Source organism: Cetorhinus maximus, chromosome 12, assembly GCF_964194155.1.
Source record: "Cetorhinus maximus chromosome 12, sCetMax3.hap1.1, whole genome shotgun sequence".
In the NCBI taxonomy this organism is placed as follows: Eukaryota; Metazoa; Chordata; class Chondrichthyes; order Lamniformes; family Cetorhinidae; genus Cetorhinus; species Cetorhinus maximus.
In genome coordinates, this window is record NC_135890.1 from 55,786,761 (window position 1) to 55,814,122 (window position 27,362).

A 27,362-nucleotide genomic window follows, 5' to 3' on the forward strand; every position below is an offset into this window, starting at 1 on the left:
AATGCAGTCAGAGGTGTACGCCTCTGCTTCACCACTGACTGCAAGGTCCAGGCCAATAAGATTTTTAAAAATAATTTGGCTACAATTTTCATCCATGCCCATCTGACATGACAGAATTAAACCATCACCCCTTGACATTCAACAGCATTACCATCACATAATGATGACATTACTATCGCTAAATCCACCACTATCCTGGGGATACCATTGTCCAAAAACTTAATGGGACCAGCCATATAAATACTGTGGCTACAAGAGCAGCTTAGAGGTTGGGAATTCTATGGCAAGTGACTCGCCAGCTGATTCCTCAAAGCCTGTCCACCACCTACAAGGCACAAGTCAGGACTGTGATAGAGTACTCCCCATTTGCCTGAATGAATGCAATTCCAACAACACTTAAGAAGCTCAACGCCATCCAGGACAAAGCAGCTCACTTGATTGCTACCACATCCACCACCTTAAACATTCGATCCCTCCACCACCAGCATAATGTGGCAGCAGTGCGTACCATATAGAAGAGAGGAAGAAGATACAAGATTCATTGGAGCAACTCACCAAGGCTCCTTTGACAGCACCTTCCAAACCCATGACCCCTACCGTCTGGAAGAACAAGGGCATTAGGTACAAGAGAACACCATCACTTGTAAGTTCTCCTCCTGTCACACACACGATCATGACTTGAAACAGTAGCCAGAATTTTTAGCTCAGACGGTGGGCACATGCCCAACCCAACTAAGCGTGAAATGACACGTGATAACATCAGCTGAGCATGCCAATGTCAACGCGCTGTCGCGCGATAGTTCGATCAGTGGGTGCGCACTGGAGCCGGCAGCAAACCTGCCGACAATTAAAAGGCCTATTAAGGCCATTAAGTTATCAATTGTCGTTAATTTTTCACTGCCCAACAGGCAGGTGAAAAGGCTAACGGCCTTTGCATTTTTTTGGAAACCTCATCCACAGGCGGGATGAGGTTTACAAAAGCAAATCCAAGTGAAATAAAAACTTTAATTTTTAATTAAAAACATGACAGAGTCACATGAGGGGGCATGTTTTATTAAGTTTTTCTGATGTTTAATAATTTTTTCAATATATTCTTCATCTCCCTGAGGCAGCTCTGTGCCTCAGGGAGATTATTCAGCGCTCTCTCATGCGCATGTGCGAAGTCCGCGCTCGGCCCGCTCGCCTTCCTCCCCCCCGCCCCTCCCTTGCACAGGCAGCGCTCAGCACTGCTGCTCATGTATCGCGTCGGGCAGGCCTTAATTGGCCTGCCAGCGTGAAATTACGGTGCACTGTCGATCGCGGGCAGCGATTGGCTTCCCAACCGCCCCCGCCGATCCCACACATTAAGGGCAAAATTCTGCCCTATATCTCCATTCCTTCACTGCCACTGGATCAAAATCTTGCAACTCCCTTACCTAACATCACCATCCCTCCTTAACCTACACTACACACACTGCAGCAGTTGGAGGTGGGGATTCATTTAATGAAACCTCCAGGAATGTCAAAATAAAGTTGACAACCCTAGCTGCAGGACCTTGTGCAGCTATCCAAAGAAGGCCTCAAGCACTAGAGATCTTCCTGATCTTGCAACAGAAGGGACTCGCATTCTGGTGGGGTCCACTCAGTGGCAGCCAATCTGTCTCAGGTATTACAGTGAGCTTCTTTAGTGATCCTCCAAATGGCTAGTTAATCAGCAGTCAAAGAGAAAAAGTAAGATGCTCTTAGACCCCTGCCCCCTGAATTCTATACTATTATGATACATGTGCCTGTGTTGTGAATGCAGTGTTATGAACAAATCCATGGAATGACCCAGGAGTCTTCGGTCAACAGAAAGTGGATGAAGAGTTAACGTGACATATGAACATACAAAACAGGAGCAGAAGTCAGCCATTTGGCCCCTCAAGCCTGCTCCGCCATCCATTAAGATCACGGCTGATCTGTTTGTCTTTCAAATTCCACATTCCCATCGACCCCCTGATAACCTTTGATTCCCTTGCCAGAATTTATCTACCACTGCCTTAAAAATATTCAATGACCCAGCCTCCACCATCTACTGAGGCAGAGAGTTCCAAAGCCGCACAGCCCTCTGAGAGAAAAAAAATTCTCCTCATCTCTGTCCTTAAAGGGCAATCTCTAATTTAAAAACAGTGCCCCTAGTTCTGGACTCACCCACAAGAGGAAACATCCATTCCACGTCCACCTTGTCAAGACCATTCAGGATCTTATATACTTCAATTAAATCACCCCTCACTCTTCTAAACTCCAGTGGAAACAAGCCCAGTCTGTCTAACCTTTCCTCATAAGACAGCCTGCTCATTCCAGGTATCAATCTAGTAAACCTCCTCTGAACCGTCTCCAATGCATTTACATCCTTCCTTAAGTAAGGAGACCAAAACTGCACACAGTATTCGAGATGTGGTCTCACCAATGCCCTATATAACTGAAGTATTACATCCTTACTTTATGTACAATTCCTCTCATAATAAGGGATAGCATTCCACTAGCCTTCTTAATTACTTGCTGTACCTGCAAACTAACTTTTTGAGACTTATGTACTAGAATACCTAGATCCCTCTGCAGCTCGGAATTCTGCAACCATTCTCCTTCTAAGTAATACTTTGCTTTTTTATTCTTCCTGTCAAAATGAACTTCACATTTTCCCACATTGTACTCCATCTGCCATATTTTTGCCCACTCACTCAACCTATCTGTATCCATCTGCAACCTCTTTATGTCCTCTTCACAACATATTTTCCTACCTGTCATCTGCAAATTTAGCTACCATGCCGTCACTCCCCTCATCTAAGTCATTGTTTAAATTGTAAAAAGTTGAGACCCCAGCACAGACCCCTGCTGCCTGCACTCCCTTTACCTCTTCTGTGCTTGGGAACTGCATATTTCCTGGTGTATAGAAGAAGGATAACAACACCATTATCTATGTGAAGTTTGTGAGCCTCCAATACATTGCAGAGACACACTCTACATTGATTCTAAGTTTAGTGCTATCAATCCAGCAATGGTCTAGAGACTAACATCTCAAGAATTTGCTTTGGAGCCAGACCGGCTATATATATTCTTCTAGCAAAAGTTAATGATGCTCTGGGTTGATTCACACTACTTCCAACTCTAGCTGCAGAACAAATAGTACTGTTGAAATTATGAGGTAACCCCACTATGCTCTCCGCTTGATCTTCCTTTTCATTGGCATCACACATAATGAGTAGTGAACTAATATCACCAATTTTCCATCACCGCAGAAAGTGAAAATACCCCGTGTTACTGGGGGTGAAATTTGTCTCAGATGGATGCACAGAATGGTCTTTATTGAATCAGTCCCCAATTTTAAAATTATTCCACATTTTCTATTGACTTGTCAGCCATAGTTTACTTGGTAGCACTGTCATCCCTGAGTCTGAAGGTTGTGGATTCAGGTTCCATTCCAAGACTTAAGATCCAATTCCCAGTGTACTACGGTAGTACCGTGTTTCAGGATGAGACATCAAACGGAAGCCCCAGCTGCCCTCTCAGGTGGATGTAAAAGATCCCATGGCACTATCTTGAAGAAGAACAGGGGAGTTCTCCTGGCCAGTATATTCACTTGCTGCAGTAGGTTTTTGGGTAAGATGAGGGATTACATCCCAGGGTAGGGCCTGTTGCCAGCATTGGTCAGAAAGCTGTGGGTAGCACATCCACAATCTTCCAACTAGCACTCAGTCAGGTACCTTGCAGTTAAGGGCTCATAAATCTACCCCACAAGCAAAGATTTGTACTTGCAAAGCGTATGTAAAAAAAATTGAAGGTAACAGTCAAATGCTAATCTTACCTGCTTTGAAATTCAAATAAAGTAAGCTTACCTTTCTAATTCACACTACCAATGCCAAGTCTCATACTTCAAAGTGATTATAGCAAACTATAAATAGTCAACTGCAATACAATTGATCCAATAACACAAATTAGCCTGTATTGCAAAAAAGAATCAGACTTAGGCACTGCAAAGAGGAGTTCCCAAAGTTCAGAAGAGAAAGAAAGAGAAATTCTCTAATACCTGCAAGGGAGTGCAGCATTTTTTGAAGTTGTACTTTTATATTGCTAGAATCAGAAGATAGCACTATCACAGGGTATTATTTAAAGGGACCTCATCCTTTCAGTGCAATACAAACTGGTCGTGGCATTCTCCATATGTGCAAATTGATAACTTGAGGACAGTAGTTGTTCCAGGTGACCAAGGCTGTCACATTCAACGGCAATCATCTTGGGCTATTCTCAGATGATGCCTTAATTCTAAATTGATGAGCGGCTATTTGGTTTCATTAAGTCATGAGAGGTGACATAAGGTCTGTTTTCCAGCAATTACAGCCTGGAGGAGTGAGTCTGATTGAGAGTTGTTTCTGAGACCTGTAAGAAGTGAGCAGGCCCTTCAATGGTTGCAACCAGCTGTTACTGACAGCCTGAGGCCAGAAACTTCCTCCTATACATTCATATTGGCAGCCTCCAAAGAAAGCATCCAGAATGTTTTGAATCTCTCTGTCATCGGCTGCAAAATGTCTTAAATTAGAGGCGATGTAAAGGAAGAGATAAACTACAGTAAGTTTATAATATGTGAACTATGTTTAAGACCTGTGTTTAGAGAGAAAGCAAGTTTCAATATAAAAGCATTGAACCACCCTAAATATACCACATTTCAGATTTACTAAAAATCATATAGCCATTGATTAAACTAGCTAGACCTGCTTCTAAAAATAAAACAAAATACTGTGGATGCTGGAAATCTGAAATAAAAACAGAAAATGCTGGAAAAACTCAGCTGGTTTGGCAGCATCTGTGGAGAGAGAAACAGAATTAACATTTTGAGTCTGTGTGATTCTTCTTCAAAGCTAGAGAGACTCGAAACATTAACTCTGTTTCTCTCTCCACAGATGCTGCCAGACCTGCTGTCTATTTTCAGCATTTTCTATTTTTACTTTAGACCTGCTTCTAAGTTGCATTTCCATACCTTTGTTCTTGTTAGTCGAACAGGCTTTATTCCATCAGTTGACTGCTTGGCTTCAAGAACTTGTTGCTCTTCAAGAGCCTTTTGTTCTTCAAAAGCTTTTTGTTCTTCAGGTGCTTTCTGGTCTTCAGTGATTTTTTGTTGCTCAACCCCTGCCTGCACCTCCAAATCCTCATCTATATCTTCCTTAATTTCAACTGCAACGGGCTTAATTTTAAAGGCTCTCTGATGAGCATAAAAAGTAGGGCTGCGGCAAGATATGTGATCATAATGGGTATGTAAGATCCGCACAGCAATATCACTCATAGCCAAGGGTTTTGGGAGTTCAAATTCCACATTGTGATTGACAAATGCATAGCCTTTGAACCTGTGAGAAAATCAGAAATCATTTTAAAAACAGTGTCTTGTGTCTTGGTAACTATGTGCTAGATTAAAACAGCAATAGTTTACTGGCCAACCATGCTTGAGTAAAAGCAGTCATCTTCAAAAGAGCCCAATAATATCAGTCACAGTTCAGTCATGCACTTCATTTACTGGGCACGATTAGCCATAGTATTTCAATCATGGAAACCCTCTCAGTGGTCTAAGATCCTGAATTGTGAAAAAAATAAACTCAAATGGCAAGGCTTGCTTCTATAATAATAAAAATTACCATCTAATTGCAAATCAGTTGCTTAACCATCATACATATCAATGTTTGTATATCCAGCTATAGAGAATGCAGTTCTTTTGTAAAGTGTTTCAACAACAATTGGAAATTGTCCAATTTAGCAACGAAACTGTATGTGCTCATAAGCTCTGTTAAGGAGAATACAGAAGCAAAATCTTGAGTGAGTGATGGTCTCCATGTATGCGAAGGAGGCACCACACACGGCAGCATATCAGTGAAAGAGTCAAGATTACTTCAACTACAAGGAGCACTGTGCTAGGTGCTCAGAAAGATTTCCATGACTTAAACAAAAAGTCAATGCATAAATATTATTGCAAAACTAACGGTGCAGGACATGAAAGAAAATAATAGGTGTTAAAATAAAATGCACACAGTTCCTCTACTGACACAAAGGGGGTCATTTTAACCTAATTCACTGGGTGGGAAACTCACCAGATTGGTCAGAATGTTGATTTACATCTAGTCCAATATTACTTTCCACTGACTTCAGTGGAGTATAGAGCCAGCGCTGTTCCCAATTCCATCAACCCAATGGTTGGGTTAGGTTACAATTTCCCTTCGAAGAAATGTTAGCAAAGGTGCTGCAACTAATGTTATAGAAGCCAGTATGGCAGGGCTATGCAAATTAGATTGCAGAGGGTATTGTACACCACTGCATAATAAATTCACTTGATCTCTGTTGGTGTGAACAAATAAATTTTTAGAAAACCATAATTTCCTTTATATTTGCCCTGAACTCAAGCATCTTATCCCTAATGCTTGTGACTTTTGGGTTTAGGTATTCTCTACCATTTCATGCTTTGTTTAGGTTCTCTGTTTTAGTTTACTTTGCCTGAATTTATTTTCTCCCTCCTCTCGACTACTTTCCAAGCTTTGCTTATCTATGAACAGTCTTATCCACTCCCCTTGCATGTTTAATTTAAATTAATATGAACTCCTCCTTCTACAGTGAATGTTTGTGTTTTACAACTTGCCTTGCAGTCCATTCCTCCTGTATTAATCTGTTTTATCAGTGATGGACGGATTCAACCTGGCATTTTAACCTTCCTCCTTCCTTTTCAGATGAACATTTTATATGTTTCCAGCATTTTCCATTGTTTTATTAAATAAGTCATTGTACACATTGAAGAGGCATATCAAGATGCATCATGGGATTACCCAGGCTTGGCCAAATTGCAAATGTAAGTTTTAAAAGTGTCTGCAGTTAAAGAAAAACTAGAATGAATATTACCTTTTGGCCAGCCCCAGAAGCTAATGACTAGCCCATGAGTCAGTCCATGGTAAAGCTAAAGGAATGTGACCTTTGGGTCAGGATAAAATAAGTTGATGAATGGTCTACAAGTTGTACTGTAATAAACAGATAGCTTGACCTCAGGGTCAAGATATGCAGAATGCTAGACACTGCAGGGAAACCTCAGGATAGATAAGCAAAGTACGTTTTAGAAAATCATTTGTGCTTACGGTCAGGTCATCCATGGTTGTTTTACAAACTCCTCCAGAGCTGCGGAGGTAATGAATAGGTCATTCTGTGTTTATGTTGTAAACTCATTTGTAATTAAGAATGCAATTAACAATTAGACAAATAAGATAAGAACATTGTGGGTTAATGATGAGTTACCCAAAAGACGGTATAAATATCTGACAGAAACTGTGTAACTTCAAATTGCCTTTAACGTATTCTGAAAGAGCATTTCGCAGGTGTGCGCACTTGTACTAAATAACGAACTGCTGCTGAATCTACCTACAGTCGACTCTGTCAAGAATCTTTTAGATACTCCACAACAACATCCTAATCAGCATTTTGCTAAACATATTTCAACCGTGAGACACAGCATGACCTTTTTAAAACAGTTCAAACAATTCTTAGTTTTTTCATCTGTTTTGCAACTGTTTATTATTTATTTATTCTTCTGCTATTATTGCAAATATATTTTAAATAAAGGCTGAGCAATAAAGATTGTCTACTTCTCTGGGGCAATTAAATTTCATTTTTAGTCATTTTTTTCTTCATATGCGCTACAAACTGGCAAGTCAGTGCTGCCACATTTACCCGCCTTGGTCAGGAACTCTTGGATTAGATTGCAGTCTGAGTGTAATATATGACAATTCAAAATTTACATCTTAACAAGTTAATTGCATCAGTCTCCACAATCATTGACTTAGTTCATGTTTTTGTATCAAATGAAAACCTATGCTGGAATTTGAAAACCAGCAATAATGTTGCTTAAATGAGCATTAGTGCACGGACTACCATTTTCTGTGCATTAGTTAAGTCAGTATAAAAATCATCAACCCCACAATACTACAATTGTAATTCATCAGCACTCCCAGGTTTCAATGAGAAAGAATTTTACATTCATCTGCAACAATCTACATACCTGGGATTTTTGTTGAAGTTTGCCCACAAACAGAGAGTGATGTTCTCATCGGTAACTACTTCTTGCATGTTTCCAGTCTCAATGTCAACAAGATCAACAGCTTTCTAAAAATAAAAGTAAGTTTTTAAATATGCAGTGGACTGTTCAATGATTTCAAGAAGCAGCGTGCGTGAAAAATGTCTGTCAAATGTTTTCATTAATTTACAAATCCATTAGAAACTGATAAGTATCAAAATACAGCAGTGTCCCTTTTCCATGATAATAACATGACAAAAATGGCCCACAACCACCTGCAATGTCTTTAAACTTAGAGGGGGGAAAACTTGGGGCTGGAGTTTCTGTTTGATTGTAATGTTTTTTTCTGTACAATTTGCTTGAAATCTGCCAAACCAGCACAAAAGTTTACAGAATTTCAAACATAAATTACGTTTAGTACAAATTGAACTTTCATGATCTTTTGCTGATTTTAAGAAGTGTGCCAGAAGCCAGCCCTGCTCACATCACTTCCCCAACTCCAGCTTGAACTAATGAACATTGCCAGCTTCTGTTAGTTTCATCCATTGGGAATCTCTCCACTGGTTGGGTTCATTCCTAGTACAAAGGGTAGTTGTGGTTGTTGGAGTTCAATCATCTCATCCTCAGGATATCACTGCAGGAGTTCCTCAGAGGAGTGTCTTAGGCCAAACCATCTTCAGCTGCTTCATCAATGACCTTCCCTCCATCATAACGTCAAAAGTAGGGATGTTTCTGGATGATTGCACAATGTTCAGCACCATTCATGACTATTCAGATACTGATTTCATGTCTATATGCAGCAAGACCCAGACAATATTCAGTGGAGTGTGATGGAATACTCCCCACTTGCCTGAATGAGTGCAGCTCCAACAACACTCAAGAAGCTCAACACCATCAAAGACAAAGCAGCCCACTTGACTGGCACCCCATCCACAAACATTCACTCCTTCCACCACCGACACACAGTGGCAGCAATGTGTACCATGTACAAGATGCACTGGAGGAACTCACCAAGGCTCCTTAAACAGCATCTTACAAATCCATGGCCACTACCATCTAGAAGGACAAGGGCAGCAGACACATGGGAACACCACCACCTGGAAGTTTCCCTCCAAGCCACTCACCATCCTTACTTGGAAATATATCGGCTGTTCCTTCACTGTTGCTAGGTCAAAATCCTGGAACTCCCTCCCTAACAGTACTGTGGGTGTACTGACACCACATGGAATGCAGCGATTCAAGAAGGCAGCTCACCACCACCTTCTCAAGGGCAATTAGGGATGGGCAATAAATGCTGGCCTAGCCAGCGACACCCACATCCCATGAATTAATTTTTTTAAAAGATGAGGCTTAGGCTGACATGTGGCACAAATGTTTCGTGCCACTTAAGTACCAGGTAATGACTATCTCCAATGAGAGAGAATCATGACATTCAATAGCATTACCATTGTTAAGTCCCCACAATCAACATCCTGGAGATAACCATTGACCAGAAACTGAACTTTAAAAAAAATTATTTAATCATTGGAATATGGGCAGTTCAGGGGGCATTTAAGAGTCAACCATATTGCTGTGGGTCTGGAGTTACGTGCAGGCCAGACCAGGTAAGGACAGCAGGCTTCCTTCCCTAAAGGGCATTAGTGAACCAAGATAGGTTTTTACAACAATTGACAATGCTTTCATAGTCATCACTAGACTTTCAATTCCAGATTCTTATTGAATTCAAACTCCACCATCTGCCATGGCAGGATTCAAACCCAGGCTCCCAGAGCATTATCCTGGGTCTCGAGATTACTAGTCTAGCCATAATACCACTACACCATTTCCTTCCATCCCATGTAGGCCAGCCATATAAATACTGTGGCTACAAGAGCAATTCAGAGGCTGGGAATTCTGCAGTGAGTAACTCACCTCCTGACTCCCCTAAGCCTGCCCACCTCTACAAAGCTCAATTCAGGAGTGTGATGGAACATTCTCCACTTGTCTGGAACAATGTAGCTCCATGTTATGACTAGTCCCCAGGCGAGGTCCCCTAATTTGTTAACTTCCTGAATGGTACCCCAGTTTTGTTATGCTCCCAGGTGAAGAGGTCACAGCAAGGTTAATTTAAAAGGGATCCCTTCCCCTGCATGGATACCTTTTCCCAGTCCAAATGCACTTATGTTTTAGAAGGAGCCAATTTAACCAGGCTTTCTTGAGTCAAAGAAAGAGTAAGTTTATGAGTTACTAAAACCCAAGAAAAGTAACAAAAACCAACACACATACACACAGATCAGAAATGAGAAGTTAAGAGTCCAAATGAAAGTTTAAAAAAGATATAGGAATCAGTCTTTGGCTTGTCTGTGGGGGATTGATGTTGGTACATTACGGCTGTTAAATTGGGTGATTCTGGTATAGCTGACTTCGGCGGTTTCACAGGTAGCTTGGAGATACTTGGTTCTGCAGGGCGGCTGATAGGCTGACATACTTCCTTTAGATTGTGGATTCTGCTGAACTTTGCCTCCAGAAACACAGAGAGAGAGAAGTTTTGCCTGCAAGCTTCAGGGGGGTGACTAGCTTGTTCTTCTGCATGCTGTCACACAAAGTCACACACCAGCAAACCAGCTTTTTAACTGATTTTTTCCCTGTGTATTCTGGAAGGGAAAAAACTATGACTCGCACCCAGAGTCCATGTTATTTTAATCTCAGACCATCTACACATTCTGATACATAAATCAACAGGAGGTCGATTTTGGTTGTCTGCTGAGACATGCAAATCAGTCTTTGTCTCCACAACCACAGGAGATTAAAGTTCAGTCTTTTGCATTTTTTCTATCTCCCTTTGTAGCGTCTCTGCTTGAAGAAGGCCACAACCCTTTTCAGGTGCAAAATTCCATGTTATCTGAGGACAGGTCGGTCAGTATAATCCACACAGGAATTTTCCAGAAAGTGGTCACTTTACACTCTCAGCCATCTTTTACTCAGTGTCTTTACTTGTATTTCTTTTTTTTAAAAAAACACAGATCTTCCTTAAAAAGTTCAAACTGCCCGTTGGTAATTGGTACTGTTAGTCTGCTGTCGTAACACTCCAATAACACTCAAGAATCTCAACAACATCCAGGACAAAACAGCCCGCTTGCTTGGCATGCCATCCACCACATTAAACATTCACTCCCTCCACCACTGACGCACAATAGCAGCAATGTGTACCATCTACAAGATGCACTGCAGCAACTCACCAAACCTCCTTCGACAGCACCTTTTAAACCTGCAACCTCTACCATCTAGAAAGACAAGGGCAGCAAATGCATGGGAACACCACCAACTGCAAGTTCCTCTCCAAGTCACACACTTTCCTGACTTGGAGCTATATTGCTTTTCCTTCACTTTCGCTGGGTCAAAATCCTGGAACTCCCTTTCTAGCAGGAATGTGGGTGTACCTACACCACAGGGACTGCAAGGGTTCAAGAAGACAGCTCACCATCACCTTCTCAAGGACAATTAGGGATGGGCAATAAATGCTGGCCTAGCCAGTGACCCCTACATCCCATGAACAAATTTTAAAAATTTGCAGGCCTTCGAATAAATCTTTTAAAAATATTTTTTTAATGTGCTAGAAGACTAATAGGTGCATTTCAAAAGGTTTTGAATCTTTTCTTAAATTTACTGAAAAATGGACAACTGAACGTAAATGCTAGTAAAACTAGACACCTGTCTCTTAACAAAGGACTCAGCATTTGAAAGGCAGCCACCGACTTTGGCCAACTAACAAAATGGACACGGAAAAGCAACTAAAGCAGACAGGCCTTCCCCGTCCCTGGACTGGCAACACAACCTGCGTGCCATGCATAGCCGTGTTGCATGGCCCGCAGAGCCCCAGGGCTGCCTTTGATCTCTGACCCTGGCAATGTGGTCCAATGAGACGTGACTAAATGAGTGACTGCCACTTACCCTCCCAGTTCCATCAAACCACCTTCTACCCCAGTCATGAGTCTGTGTGCACTCTCTCCCTCTTGTCCAAAATTAATCCCCACCCTGTCATGAAAGTATAGTTCAGATGAAATATAGATAATCAGTAGAATTCATCTGGTTACCTTTTTTAAACAAGGCAAACTGACCTTATCCAGAAGCCTTTGCGCACACATTGGGACATCTTTGAATCTGACACACCAGATGGAACTGGTGTGTATAAACACACTGGTACAGGCAGTTACAAAATGTAACAAAGGACACAGATAGCACAGCACAGGAATATTCCAGAAAAAATAGAATATTTTAAGCCCTGTCGGTTCTACGTTCTAAATGACTATTTTTTTAAAGAAAAATGTTAAAAGGGTATCATAATATACTGGGGTCAACTTTGTCTGCAAAAGTGCACACTGATGTGTTTTATTTTAAAAGGATTCATCACACATTGGCTTTAGATGGTACAGAACATCTCCTTAAATCATTTTGAGTTCATTTAAAATCATTAATCAACTTAATTGGAATATTATACATCACTCTTACAAGCTTCAACTTTTGCTGATCTTAAGAAAAAAGAGAAAGGCTTTGACCATTTGATGACCTCATCATGAACAAAGGAATCTTAAGCTGACCATGCAGTAAAGTTTAAGGTTTAAATCCCTGTTTATAAAACACAAATTATGAAAATAGAAACAAGTAAAAGTCATTATAGGCATTGCTACCGAAAGATATTACAAACAGCTATCGGCCAGATAAATGCTCACAATATTCACATAACAAGGCAATCCTCAAGAATTAAATAATTATCAATAATAGATATGATACAGTCTTATAAAAAGGGGAGGAGCTTACACAAAGACCCACACCCACAACTGCTAAGGATGATGTAATTGAATTCAATAAACTATAGACAATAGACTATAGCCTTTTGTCAGCTAAGGCAGTGGTGTTGAACAGAAACCTTTAGGTCAACGCTTCTCAGGCTGCTGAGGAGCTGGACATTTTTAAAATGAGCCCCAGCAACAGCTCCAGGGTGTACAGCTCATCAGCTAGCTAAAACACACCAGGATTTAAGGTAAGGCCTTGCTTTAAATATTTAATGGATATTCTAAGACAAGTCTGTAGCATAATACGTGTATTTTTTAATAATGCATTCTATATTAGAACTAAGATTATGTTTTCCATCTTTCTATAATCTTTAACGTTGCAATGTACTTATCCACTGGAAGTGTATTGCAAGTTAAGACTCTTTAATAAATTTGTAAATAAGTTAGTAAAGTATAACATCTCACGTAGTATTCTGCATGCATTTTAAGAACCCCCTCTCTTGTACACTCCAAAGCAGGGAGGTACAATTTTTTGAAGAGAGACCCCCGGACTCTTATAGTATCCTGCTAATTATAACCTAGCTGATGATTATTAAAATGGCTACCTGGAAGAAGGTAAAATCTCTTGATGGTTATCTTCCTTGGGGGATAGGTAGTTCACTTGCTTGGACCTAAAACAAGTGTCTGCAGGAAATGGCTATTTTAAACTCAAACGAAGGTGATATTTTTTTATTCATTTACGGGATGTGGGCATTGCTGGCTGGGCCAGCATCTATTGTCCATCTCTAGTTGCCCTTGGAGAGGTGTTGGTGAGCTGCCATCTTGATCCGCTGCAGTCCATGTGGTGTAAGTACACCCAGAGTGCTCTTAGGAAGGGAGTTCCAGGATTTTGACACAGCGACAGTGAAGGAATAACGATATATTTCCAAGTCAGGATAGTGAGTGAATTGAAGGGGAACTCCCAGGTGGTGGTGTTCCCACCTATCTGCTGCCCTTGTCCTTCTAGATGGTAGAGGTCTTGGGTTTGGAAAGTGCTGTCGAAGGAGCCTTAGTGAATTCCTGCAGTGCATCTTGTAGATGGTGCACACTGCTGCCACTGTGCGTTGGTGGTGGAGGGAGTGAATGTTTGTGGATGGGGTGCCAATCAAGCAGGCTGCTTTGCCCTGGGTGGTGTCATGCTTCTTGAGTGTTGTGGGAGCTGCACCCATCCAGGCAAGCGGAAAGTATTCCATCACACTCCTGACTTGTGCCTTGTAGACAGGCTTTGGTGAGTCAGGAGGTAAGTTATTGATCACAGGATTCCTAGCCTCTGACCTGCTCTTGTAGCCACAGTATTTATATGGCTGGACCAGTTCAGTTACTGGTAAATGGCAACCCGCAGGATGTTGATAGTTGGGTATTCAATTATGCTAATGCCATTGAATGTCAAGGGGCGATGGTTAATTCTCTCTTGTTGGAGATGATCATTGCCTGGCACTTGTGTGGCATGAATGTTACTTGCCACTTGTCAGCCCAAGCTTGGATATGGTCCAGGTCTTGCTGCATTTGGATATGGACTGCTTCAATATCTGAGGAGTTGCAGATGGTGCTGAACATTGTGCAATCATCAATGAACACCCCCACTTCTGACCTTATGATGGAAGGAAGGTCATGGATGAAGCAGCTGAAGATGGTTGGGCCGAGGACACTATCCTGAGGAACTCCTGCAGTGATGTCCTCGAGCAGAGATGACTGCCCTCCAACAACCACAATCACCTTCCTTTGTGCTAGGTATGAATCCAACCAGCAGAGAGTTTTCCCTCGATTCCCATTGATTCCAGTTTTGCTAGGGCTCCTTGATGTCACACTCAGTCAAATGCTGCCTTGATGTCAAGGGCAGCCACTCTCACCTCACCTCGGGAGTTCAGCTCCTTTGTCCATGCTTGAAACGAGGCTGTATTGAGGTCAGGAGCTGAGTGGCCCTGGCGGAACCCAAACTGAACATCAGTGAGCAGGTTATTGCTAAGCAAGTGCCACTTGATGACCCCTTCCATTTCTTTACTGATGATCAAGAGTAGACTGATGGAGCAGTAATTGGCCGGGTTGGATTTGTCCTGCTTTTTGTGTACAGGACATACTTGTGCAATTTTCCACATAGCTGGGTAGATGCCAGTGTTGCAGCTGTACTGGAACAGCTTGGCTAGGGGCGTGGCAAGTTCTGGAGCACAAGTCTTCAGTACTATTGCCGGAATATTGTCAGGGCCCATAGCCTTTGCACTATCCAGTGCCTTCAGCCATTTCTTGATATCACCTGGAGTGAATCGAATTGGCTGAAGTCTGGCATCTGTGATGCTGGGGACCTCGGGAGGAGGCCAAGATGGATCATCCACTCGGCACTTCTGGCTGAAGATTGTGGCAAAAGCTTCAGCCTTATCTTTTGCACTGATGTGCTGGGCTCCTCTATCATTGAGGATGGGGATATTTGTGAAGCCACCTCCTCCAATGAGTTGTTTAATTCACGACTGAATGTGGCAGGACTGCAGAGCTTAGATCTAATCAGTTGGTTGTGGGATCGCTTAGCCCTGTCTTTCACTTGCTGCTTATATTTTTTGGCATGCAAGTAGTCCTGTGTTATAGCTTCACCGGGTTGACATTTCACTTCTAAGTATGCCTGGTGCTGCTCCTGGCATGCCCTCCTGCACTCTTCATTGAACCAGGGTTGATCCCCTGGCTTGATGGTAATGGTAGAGTCGGGGATATGTCGGGCCATGAGGTTACAGATTGCGTTCGAGTATAATTCTGCTGTACAATTGATTGTACAATTTCTGATGCTGTTGGCCGACAGCATCTCATGGATGCCTATTCTTGAGTTGCTAGATTTGTTCGAAATGTATCCCATTTAGCACAGTGGTAGTGCCACACAGCACGTTGGAGAGTATCCCTAATGCGAAGGCAGGACTTCATCTCCACAATGACTGTGTGGTGGTCACTCCTACCGATACTGTCATGGACAGATGCTTCTGCAGCAGGCAGGTTGGTGACGATGAAGTCAAGTATGTTTTTCCCTCTTGGTTCCCTCACCACCTGCCACAGATCCAGTCTAGCAGATATATCCTTTAGGACTCAGCCAACGGTGCCATCGAGCCACTATCTTCTGCGCCCTTGCCACCATGAGTGCTTCCTCCAAGTGGTGTTCAACATGGAGGAGCACTGATTCATCAGCTGAGGGGCTGAGGTACATGGTAATCAGCAGGAGGTGTCCTTGCCCATGTTCGACCTGATGCCATGAGACTGCATGGGGTCTGGAGTCGATGTTGAGGACTCCCAGGACAACTCCCTCACGACTGTATACCACTGTGCCTCGACCTCTGCTGGGTCTGTTCTGCTGGTGGGACAGGACATACACAGGGATAGTGATGGTGGTGTCTGGGACATTATCTGTAAGGTATGAGTCCTTGAGGGTGACTATGTCAGGCTGTTGTTTGACTACTCTGTGAGACAGCTCTCCCAATTTTGGCACTAGCCCCCATATGTTAGTAAGGAAGACTTTGCAGGGTCGACAGGGCTGAATTTGCCATTATCTTTTCCTGTGCCTAGGTTGATGCCAGGTGGTCTGTCCGGTTTCATTCCTTTTTTATGACTTTGTAGCGGCTGGATATACCTGAGTGGCTTGCTAGGCCATTTCAGAGGGCAGTTAAGAGTCAACCATATTGCTGTGGGTCTGGCCAGATTTCCTTCCCTAAAGGGGATTAATGAACCGACTCTACCATTACCATTTACAAGAATCGGCAATGGTTTCATGGTCATCGTTTGAGTTTTAATTTCAGATTTTTATTGATTTCAAATTCCACCATCTGCCATGGCAGGATTACGAACCCGGGTCCCCAGGGCCTCTGGGTTACTAGTCCAGCAACAATACCACTATGCCATTGCCTCCCCATCGCCTCCCTATCACCTAAGGGAGTGCTCCTGATCTGCGATGGCTCCAAAAAGGGGTTAAGATTGTAATCCACTTCAACCCAACCTGCGCATGAGTCTGTATCCACCCCTTCTATGTTGGGCTCCAGTTCCCACAGTCCGAGTCATGCCTCTGCATGCCAACCCTCCCCTCCCTTGTTCCTCATAACCTAACCCACCCCAGTCATTCCTCTGCCTGCCATCGCCTCACTCACTCTCTTGGTCGTCTAAAACCCATACCTCCCACTCCCACCTCGCCATGACTCTGCCTATTCCCCCACCCCACTTCTTCCCAGTCTGGTCTCTCTGGGTAGAGTGCAGGCCTGTCTGCGCCCTACAATAGTCTCACCGGTACCATGCAGCTCTGCCGCCTGCACCCCACAACAATCTCTCAGGAAACAGTGGAGCCCTGTCAGCCCACCCCACCCTGGTCTTGCCTGAGACGGCAGTTTTGCCAGCGGTCAGGAGTTGGAGCAGCAGCGGGAGATAGCAGCAGCGCAGTGAAAGGTAGGCGAACGTTGCATATACGCACTTCGAAGTTGCGGGTGAAGTGAACGTGGGCAGGTGCACACCACTTCTAGCCAGTCGTAAATCAGACCGGTCTAATTACCCGCTGACTAAATTAGGAGGGATAATGTGATTCCGGCGAGCATACAAATGAGGTTCCTAACATCCATCAGCGGGTAAGTCAACCTGCCATTAGGCCACCATGAAAGTCCTGATGGGAAAATTCCAACTTTCCTTCCCGCTGGTGGATATCCAACATTTGGACTCACATCCAATTTTGCATTCCCACTCACCATGATTCCCGCCGCTGTCAGGTGTGGAAAATCCTCCCCTGGGTGTGGTACCAGAGTCAAATACAGGGCAGACCAAGTAAAGACAGCAGGTTTCCTTCCCTAAATGATCGGTTGAGGTTTTACAACAATCTGACAACTCCATGGACACTTTTACTGACACCAGGGCCCAGATTTTAGCGCAGGCTCTGGAAAACCCGACCTGCTCACTTTTGCACCTTCTGAAATTCACACCTGACCCATGTGTGACTTTGTCTGGGATTTCTGTCATTTCACAGTACATTTTGTGAGCAGTGATGGGGTGCGTGAAGAGTGGGGGTCTGGAGGCGGGCTGGTCAGAATGTCTGCCTCGATTCTCCAGCACAGCACCCAACTTCCAACATTCTTTAAAGGGCCCCTAATTCTCATCGCTCATGCCCCTTGCCCACCCCATGCTACCCCATGACTCAGATTCCCCCATCCCACATCCATGCCTGCACAGATTTCCCCCATGCCACCCCCATGCCCGCTGAGGCAAGGATGAGAATTTTACGATCAAGGTGCTGCTTAGCAGGGAGCCAGGACAGGAGGAGCAGAGTTCTGGATGACCTCAGGTTTAAAGAGGGTAGAACATGGGAGGCCAGCCAGGAGCACATGAAAATAATCAAGTCTGGAGGTAACAAAGGCATGGATGAGGGTTTCAGCAGCAGATGAACTGAGGCCAGAGTGAAGTCTGGCAAAGTTATGGAGATGGAAATAGGTGTTCTTAGTGATGGTGTGGATTCCAGTAATATAACCAAAAGATCACTGTACCTTATGTAAGATCCAATGTATTACCAGATGTTAGCTTTTTCATCACACTTCCTCCCATAATCCTGATAGTAAGTTATCTTAAATTTACTTAAGGATAAGACCATACCTGAAGCTTTTTCTCTCTCCTGATTCACCACCATCTGGCCCTTCTTATGATTCAAAAAACAGAACTTCTGAACATAATGAAACTTGTATTATCTGTTCCTCTTATTCACTTGTCATATAAGCTTTTAAAGATTATTGTTGTCCAGTATCATATAAGCCCTGTGTTAGGCCATTAATTACGAACATACGAACAAGGAGTAGGCCATTCAGCCCCTCAAGCCTGCTCCGCCATTTAATAAGATCATGGCTGATCTGATAGTAACCTGAAATCTGCATCCCACCTACCGCCAATAACCTATCACCCCCTTGCTTACCAAGAATCTATCCACCTCTACCTTAAAAACATTCAAAGACTCTGCTTCCACTACCTTTTCAGGAAGAGAGTTCCAAAGACTCATGGTCCTCTGAGTGAAAAAGTTTCGCCTCATCTCTGTTTTAAATGGGTGACCCCTTATTTTTAAACGGTGACCCCTAGTTCTATATTTTTCCAAAAAAGGAAACATCCTCTCCACATCCACTCTGTAAAGACCTCTCAGGGTCTTATATGTTTCAATCAAGTCACCTCTTACTCTTCTAAACTCCAGTGAATACAAGCCAAGTCTATCCAATCTTTCCTAATAAGACAACCCACCTATTCCAGGCTTTAGTCTGGTAAACCTTCTCTGAACTGCTTCCAATGCATTTACATCCTTCCTTAAATAAGGTGGTCAAAACTAGACACTGTACTCTAAAGATAGAAACAAAAAGCTAAAAGCTACTGCGGATGCTGGAAATCCAAAACAAAACAAAAACAGAATTACCTGGAAAAACTCAGCAAGTCTGGCAGCAACGGCGGAGAAGAAATCAGTTAACGTTTCGAGCCTTCATGGCCCTTCGGCAGAACTGCAGCATAGTTTCAGCAAGGGAGAAATATAAATTGGTTTAAGGTGGGTGGGGGGGCGGGGTGGGGAAGAGACACATTGAGGGTGTGGTGTGAGCAGATAATCAAAGGATGTCACAGACAAAAGGGTCAAAGAGGTGTTGAAGGTGGTGGTCTTTGTCTGAGAAAAGTGCTAATTAAGAATGGAAAACAGGATATTCAAAGTACAGCTCTAGTGGGGGTGGGGTGGAAAGACTAAAGGTTTTAGTTTTAGATTTAAAAATAATGGAAATAGGTGGGGAAAGAAGAATCTATATAAATTATTGAAAAAAAAGCGGGTGGGGGGGGAAAAAGAAACGGGGTGGGGATGGGGGGAGGGGGAGTTTAAGATCTAAAGTTGTTGAATTCAATATTCAGCCCAGAGGGCTGTAAAGTGCCTAGTCGGAAGATGAGGTGCTGTTCCTCCAGTTTGCGTTGGGCTTCACTGGAACAATGCAGCAAGCCAAAGACAGACATGTTGGCAAGAGAACAGGGTGGAGTGTTAAAATGGCAAGCGACAGGGAGGTTTGGGTCTTTCTTGCGGACAGACCGCAGGTGTTCCGCAAAACGGTCGCCCAGTTTGCGTTTGGTCTCTCCAATGTAGAGGAGGCCGCATTGGGAGCAACGAATGCAGTAGACTAAGTTAGGGGAAATGCAAGTGAAATGCTGCTTCACTTGGAAGGAGTGTTTGGGCCCTTGGACGGTGAGGAGAGAGGAAGTGAAGGGGCAGGTGTTGCATCTTCTGCGTGGGCATGGGGAGGTGCCATAAGTGGGGGTTGAGGAGTAGGGGGTGATGGAGGAGTGGACCAGGGTGTCCCGGAGGGAACGATCCCTACGGAATGCCGTCAAGGGGGGTGAAGGGAAGATGTGTTTGGTGGTGGCATCATGCTTCAAGTCCTTGGCTTGCTGCATTGTTCCAGTGAAGCCCAATGCAAACTGGAGGAACAGCACCTCATCTTCCGACTAGGCACTTTACAGCCCTCTGGGCTGAATATTGAATTCAACAACTTTAGATCTTAAACTCCCCCTCCCCCCATCCCCACCCCGTTTCTTTTTCCCCCCCCACCCGCTTTTTTTTCAATAATTTATATAGATTCTTCTTTCCCCACCTATTTCCATTATTTTTAAATCTAAAACTAAAACCTTTAGTCTTTCCACCCCACCCCCACTAGAGCTGTACTTTGAATATCCTGTTTTCCATTCTTAATTAGCACTTTTCTCAGACAAAGACCACCACCTTCAACACCTCTTTGACCCTTTTGTCTGTGACATCCTTTGATTATCTGCTCACACCACACCCTCAATGTGTCTCTTCCCCACCCCCCCCCCTCCCCCCACCCACCCACCTTAAACCAATTTATATTTCTCCCTTGCTGAAACTATGCTGCAGTTCTGCCGAAGGGCCATGAGGGCTCGAAACGTTAACTGATTTCTTCTCCGCCGATGCTGCCAGACTTGCTGAGTTTTTCCAGGTAATTCTGTTTTTGTTTTGTTTTGGATTTCCAGCATCCGCAGTAGCTTTTAGCTTTTTGTTTTTATCTCTGTGTTTGATTGACTGCCACCTCTCTTCAAAAAAATGCCCTCTTGGAAGAAGTATGGTTCTGTCCTCCGACAGGATTTCCGACTGTCTCTTCTGCCCTGCTCACCTTCATTGCTTTCCATTTCTCTCCTGGTGTTTGACAAGATGTTTACTAAAACCCGCTTTCACAGCCATATCTCCTTTCTCAGTGACTGTCTCCGTCTCCGACTCACCCCACGTGGATTTCAACTGAAATTCCATCCCTCTTGTTTCGAACCCACCCAGGATTACAGGTATCTCCGGGACATAAAACGTTTCTCGGACTGCTGTTCCCGTCGCATTCTGAGATCCACACTCAGTGCCATGTGCCGCCATATGAACACACTCGACCTCTCCCTCCAGCAGCACCGCCGCACCCTTTTTCAAAGCTGCGCGTGCCCCCAGTTTCATTTTATTCTTCGCCTCATCCGTCGCCTCAACAAGAAACTTTTTCTCTTTCTCTCAAGTGCTAAGGAACGCAAGCGCCAACAACTCATCGACTCCAACACCCTTCTGGGACCCTCCACCCCTGCTTGTCCCTCCATCCTCACCCCATCTTCCAATCCCAGCCCCAGCCGCGTATTCACTATACCCCCTGACCTTCCCCTCTCCGATGCTGAACGTTCAGTGCTCAGCAAAGGACTCAGTTTCATACCCTTACGCCCTCATCTCAATGAATTTCGGGCTCGGCATGATGCTGAACTCTTCTTCCGCCATCTTCGTCTCCGTGCTCACTTCTTTGGGCAGGAGTCCTCTCCCCGTTCAACGGATCCTTTTACCCACCTCCAATATTCTCCCTCCACTTGGACCCCTCCCTCTGGATTCTTACCTTCTCTTGATCTTTTCATTGAGAACTGTCGGCGTGACATTAGCCGTCTCAATTTCTCTGCTCCTCTCACCCATTCTAATCTGTCTCTCTCTGAACTCACTGCACTCCGTTCTCTCAGGTCCAACCCCAACATTGTCATCAAACCCGCTGACAAGGGTGGTACTGTTGTTGTCTGGCGCATTGACCTCTACCTCGCGGAGGCTGAGCGTCAACTCGCAGACGTTTCCTCCTACCTCTCCCTGGACCATGACCCCACCACAGAACATCAAGCCATTGTTTCCAGGACTGTCACTGACCTCATCTCATCTCTGGAGATCTTCCTCCCACAGCTTCCAACTTGATAGTCGCCCAACCTCGGACGGCCCGCTTCTACCTCCTACCCAAAATCCACAAACAGAACTGTCCTGGCAGACCGATCGTGTCAGCCTGTTCCTGCCCCACGGAACTCATTTCTCGTTATCTTGACTCCCTTCTCTCTCCCCTTGTCCAGTCCCTTCCCACCTACATCCGTGATTCCTCTGACACCTTACGTCACATCAACAATTTCCAGTTCCCTGGCCCCAACCGCTTCCTCTTCACCATGGATGTCCAATCCCTCTACACCTCCATCCCCCACCAGGATGGTCTGAGGGCCCTTAGCTTCTTCCTTGAACAGAGGCCCCAACAATCCCCATCCACCACTACTCTCCTCCGTCTGGCTGAACTTGTTCTCACACTGAACAATTTCTCCTTTAACTCCTCTCACTTCCTCCAAATAAAAGGTGTGGCTATGGGTACCCGCATGGGCCCCAGCTATGCCTGTCTCTTTATGGGGTATGTGGAACATTCCTTGTTCCAGTCCTACTCCGGCCCCCTCCCACAACTCTTTCTCCGGTACATCGATGATTACTTCGGTGCTGCTTCATGCTCTCGTCGGGACCTGGAAAAATTTATTAATTTTGCTTCCAATCTCCACCCCTCCATCATCTTCACATGGTCCATCTCTGACACTTCTCTTCCCTTCCTTGACCTCTCTGTCTCAATTTCTGATGATAGCCTGTCCACCAATATCCATTACAAGCCTACCGACTCCCACAGCTACCTCGACTACAGCTCCTCACACCCCGCTTCCTGTAAAGACTCCATCCCATTCTCTCAGTTCCTTCGCCTCCGTCGCATCTGTTCTGATGATGCTACCTTCAAAAACAGCTCCTCTGACATGTCCTCCTTCTTCCTTAACCGAGGTTTTCCATCCACGGTCGTTGACAGGGCCCTCAACCGTGTCCGGCCCATATCCCGCGCATCCTCCCTCACGCCTTCTCCTCCTTCCCAGAAACATGATAGGGTCCCCCTTGTCCTCACTTATCACCCCACCAGCCTCCGCATTCAAAGGATCATCCTCCGCCATTTCCGCCAACTCCAGCATGATGCCACCACCAAACACATCTTCCCTTCACCCCCCTTGACGGCATTCCGTAGGGATCGTTCCCTCCGGGACACCCTGGTCCACTCCTCCATCACCCCCTACTCCTCAACCCCCACTTATGGCACCTCCCCATGCCCACGCAGAAGATGCAACACCTGCCCCTTCACTTCCTCTCTCCTCACCGTCCAAGGGCCCAAACACTCCTTCCAAGTGAAGCAGCATTTCACTTGCATTTCCCCTAACTTAGTCTACTGCATTCGTTGCTCCCAATGCGGCCTCCTCTACATTGGAGAGACCAAACGCAAACTGGGCGACCGTTTTGCGGAACACCTGCGGTCTGTCCGCAAGAAAGACCCAAACCTCCCTGTCGCTTGCCATTTTAACACTCCACCCTGTTCTCTTGCCAACATGTCTGTCCTTGGCTTGCTGCATTGTTCCAGTGAAGCCCAACGCAAACTGGAGGAACAGCACCTCATCTTCCGACTAGGCACTTTACAGCCCTCTGGGCTGAATATTGAATTCAACAACTTTAGATCTTAAACTCCCCCTCCCCCCATCCCCACCCCGTTTCTTTTTCCCCCCCCACCCGCTTTTTTTTCAATAATTTATATAGATTCTTCTTTCCCCACCTATTTCCATTATTTTTAAATCTAAAACTAAAACCTTTAGTCTTTCCACCCCACCCCCACTAGAGCTGTACTTTGAATATCCTGTTTTCCATTCTTAATTAGCACTTTTCTCAGACAAAGACCACCACCTTCAACACCTCTTTGACCCTTTTGTCTGTGACATCCTTTGATTATCTGCTCACACCACACCCTCAATGTGTCTCTTCCCCACCCCGCCCCCCCACCCACCTTAAACCAATTTATATTTCTCCCTTGCTGAAACTATGCTGCAGTTCTGCCGAAGGGCCATGAGGGCTCGAAACGTTAACTGATTTCTTCTCCGCCGATGCTGCCAGACTTGCTGAGTTTTTCCAGGTAATTCTGTTTTTGTTTTGCACTGTACTCTAAACTTGGTCTCACTGGTGCCCTGTACAACGGAAGCATAACCTCACTACTTTTGTATTCAATTTGCCTTGCAATAAATAATAACATTCTATTAGCTTTCCTAACTGCTGTACTTGCATACTAGACTTTTGTAATTCATACACAAGGACACCCAGATCTTTCTGCATCTCAGAGCTCTGCAATGTCTCACCATTTAGATAATATGCTTCTCTTTTATTCCTCCTGCCAAAATGGACAATTTCACATTTTCCCACATTATACTCCATTTGCCAGATCTTTGCCCACTCACTTAACCTACCTATACCTTTATGTAGCCTCCTTATGTCCTCTTCACAACTTAATTTCCTACCAATCTTTGTGTCATCAGCAAATTTGGCAACCATCCCTTCAAATCCCTTCATCCAAGTCATTTATATAAATTGCAAAAGTTGAGGTCCCAGCACAGATCCCTGTGGCATGCCACTCATTACATCTTACCAACCTGAAAAAGACCCATTTATGCTTTCTCTCTGCTTCCTGTTAGCCAGCCAATCTTCTATCCATGCCAATATGTTACCCCCTATACCATGAGCTTTTATTTTCCACAATAACCTTTCATGTGGCACTTTATCAAATGCTTTCTGGAAATCTAAATACAGTACATCCACCGATTCCCCTTTATCCACAGCACATGTTACTTCCCCAAAGAGCTCCAATAAGTTGGTTAAATACGATTTCCCTTTCACAATACCATGTTGACTCTGCCTGAAGACCTTGAGGAATCCAAGTGTCCTGCTAAAACTTCTTTAATAATAACTTCTAACATTTTCCCTACGACAGATGTTAAGCTAGCTGGCCTGTAGTTTCTCAATTTCTGTCTTCCTCACTTTTTGAATAATGGAGTTACACTTGCTGTCTTCAAATTTATTGGGACCTTCCCCGAATCTAAGGAGTTTTGGAAAATTAAAACCAATGTATCAACTATCTCACCAGACACTTCTTTTAAGACCCTAGGATGAAGTCCATCAGGACCCAGGCTCTTGTCAGCCCGCAGCTCCAACAATTTACTCAGTACCACTTCTCTGGTGACTGTAATTTTCCTGATTTCCTTCCCCACTTCCATTTTTTGGTTTACAGCTGCTTCTGGGATATTACTTGTATCCTCTATAGTGAAAACTGATGCAAAATACCTGTTCAATTCATCTGCCATCTCCTTATTTTCCATTATCAATTCTCCAGACTCACTTTCTATAGGACCAACACCCACTTTGTTAACTCTTTTCTTTTTTAAATATTTATATAAACTCTTACTATCTGTTTTTATATTTCTGGCTAGCTTTCTCTCATTCTCTAATTTTTCCTTCCTTATTAGTCTTTTAGTCATTCTTTGCTGTTCCTTATATTCTATCCAATCTTCTGACTTGCCACCTGTCTTTGCACAATTATATACTTTTTCTTTAAGTTTTATGCTATCTTTAACCTTTCTAGTTAACCACAGGTGGTGTGTCCAAAACTTGTACTTTTTCTTACTCGTTGGAATGTTTGTAAGCATTCTGAAATATCCCTTTAAATATTAGCCACTGAATCTCTATTGTCCTATCCCTTAATCTAATTTGCCAATTCACTTTAGCCAGCTCAGCTTTCATGCCCTCATAATTGCCCTTATTTAAGTTTAAAAACTTAGTCTCAGACCCAGTCTTCTCTCCCCCAAACTGAATGTAAAATTCAATCATATTATGGTCACTGCTACCTATGGGCGCTTTCACTATGAGATCATTAATTACCCCTATCTCATTGCATAATACTAGGTCTAGTATAGCCTGTTCTCTGGTTGGCTCCAGAACATGCTGTTCTAAGGAACTACCCCGAAAACATTAAATGTACTCCTCATCTAGGCTATCTTTGCCCACCTGACTTTTCCAGTCTATATGTAAATTAAAATCTCCCATGATTATTGCTGTGCCTTTCTCACAAGCTCCAATTTTTTCTTCCTTTATGCTGGACCGTACACAGCTCCCACAAGTGACTTCTTGCCTTCACCATTTCTCATCTCTACCCAAACCATTTCCACATCCCGGTTCCTAAACTTAGGTCATCCCTCTGTATTGTGCTAATGCCATCATTAACTAACAGAACCACCCCTCCACCTTTTCCTCACTTCCTGTCCTTCCTAAATATCCTGTACCCTTCAATATTCAGGTCCCAATCCATGTCCTCCTGCAGCCATGTCTCCATAATGGCAATCAAAACCTAATTATTTCTATGTGCACTCTCAGTTCATCTGTTTTGTTTTGAATGCTATGTGCATTCAGATACAGAGCTTTTAGTTTTATCCTTTAATTCTTTTTATAACCTCTAGTTTCATCTCTTGATTTACTGTTAGATTTGTACTCTCTTTCACTTCCTGTCAGTTTGCTTTTCAGTTCCTGTAATAATACCTTTTTCTTTTGTCTTGTCTCTGCTCTTTGATTTACCACATCTTCCCAAATTTGATTCCTTGCTCCCACTATTTAGTTTAAAACCCTCTCTACTTCCCTAGTTATGCGGCTCACAAGAACACCAGTCCCAGCACGGTTTGAGTGTAGGCTGTCCCAACGGTACAGATCCCACTTTCCCCAGTACTGGTGCCAGTGCCCCACAAACCGGAACCCACTTCTCCCACACCAGTGTTTGAGCCACATACATCTCCTTAATCTGATTTGTCCTATGCAAGTTTGTACATGGCTCAGGTAATAATCCAGAGATTATGACGTTTGAGGTTCTGCTTCTTAATTAGGTGCCTAGGTCTTCATACTGACAATGCAGAACCTCCTTCTTGGTCCTGCCTATGTCGTTGGTACCTACATGGAACATGACAACTGGGTCCTCCCTCTCCCACTGCAAGTTCCTCTCCAGCTCCGAGTAGATGTCCCGCACCCTGGCACCGAGCAGACAACACAGCCATCACACTCTTTGCTGCAGAAAACGGTGTCAACCCCTCTGACTATACTATCCCCTACTACCACTTCATTCCTTTTTGTTGCCCCCACTTAAATGGCTTCCTATACCACAGTGCTATGACCAGTTAGCTCATCCACCTTGCAGCCATTAACTTTGTAATATTTATCGTCATGTTGAATTTTGTTTGGTTATATCAGCTCAATGCAAAAGTCATCACTTGTACTAACCCAGAAATATCACACCGCACAACACACATTAGCTAACCCTTTATCTATGGATTATCCA

General features: G+C 43.9%; 1 protein-coding gene across 1 annotated transcript in view; it reads right to left on the reverse strand.

Moving 5' to 3' along the window:
* The window catches only part of dnai7 (dynein axonemal intermediate chain 7), a 113,192-nt gene that overhangs the window by 74,535 nt on the left and 11,295 nt on the right, over window positions 1–27,362 (reverse strand). Inside the window, exons 4-5 of the mRNA XM_078554636.1 lie at window positions 8,039–8,142; window positions 4,994–5,357 (exon numbers count right to left, since the gene is read on the reverse strand). Of these exons, the coding sequence (XP_078410762.1) occupies window positions 4,994–5,357; window positions 8,039–8,142 (468 nt within the window). The remainder of the gene's footprint in view (window positions 1–4,993; window positions 5,358–8,038; window positions 8,143–27,362) is intronic.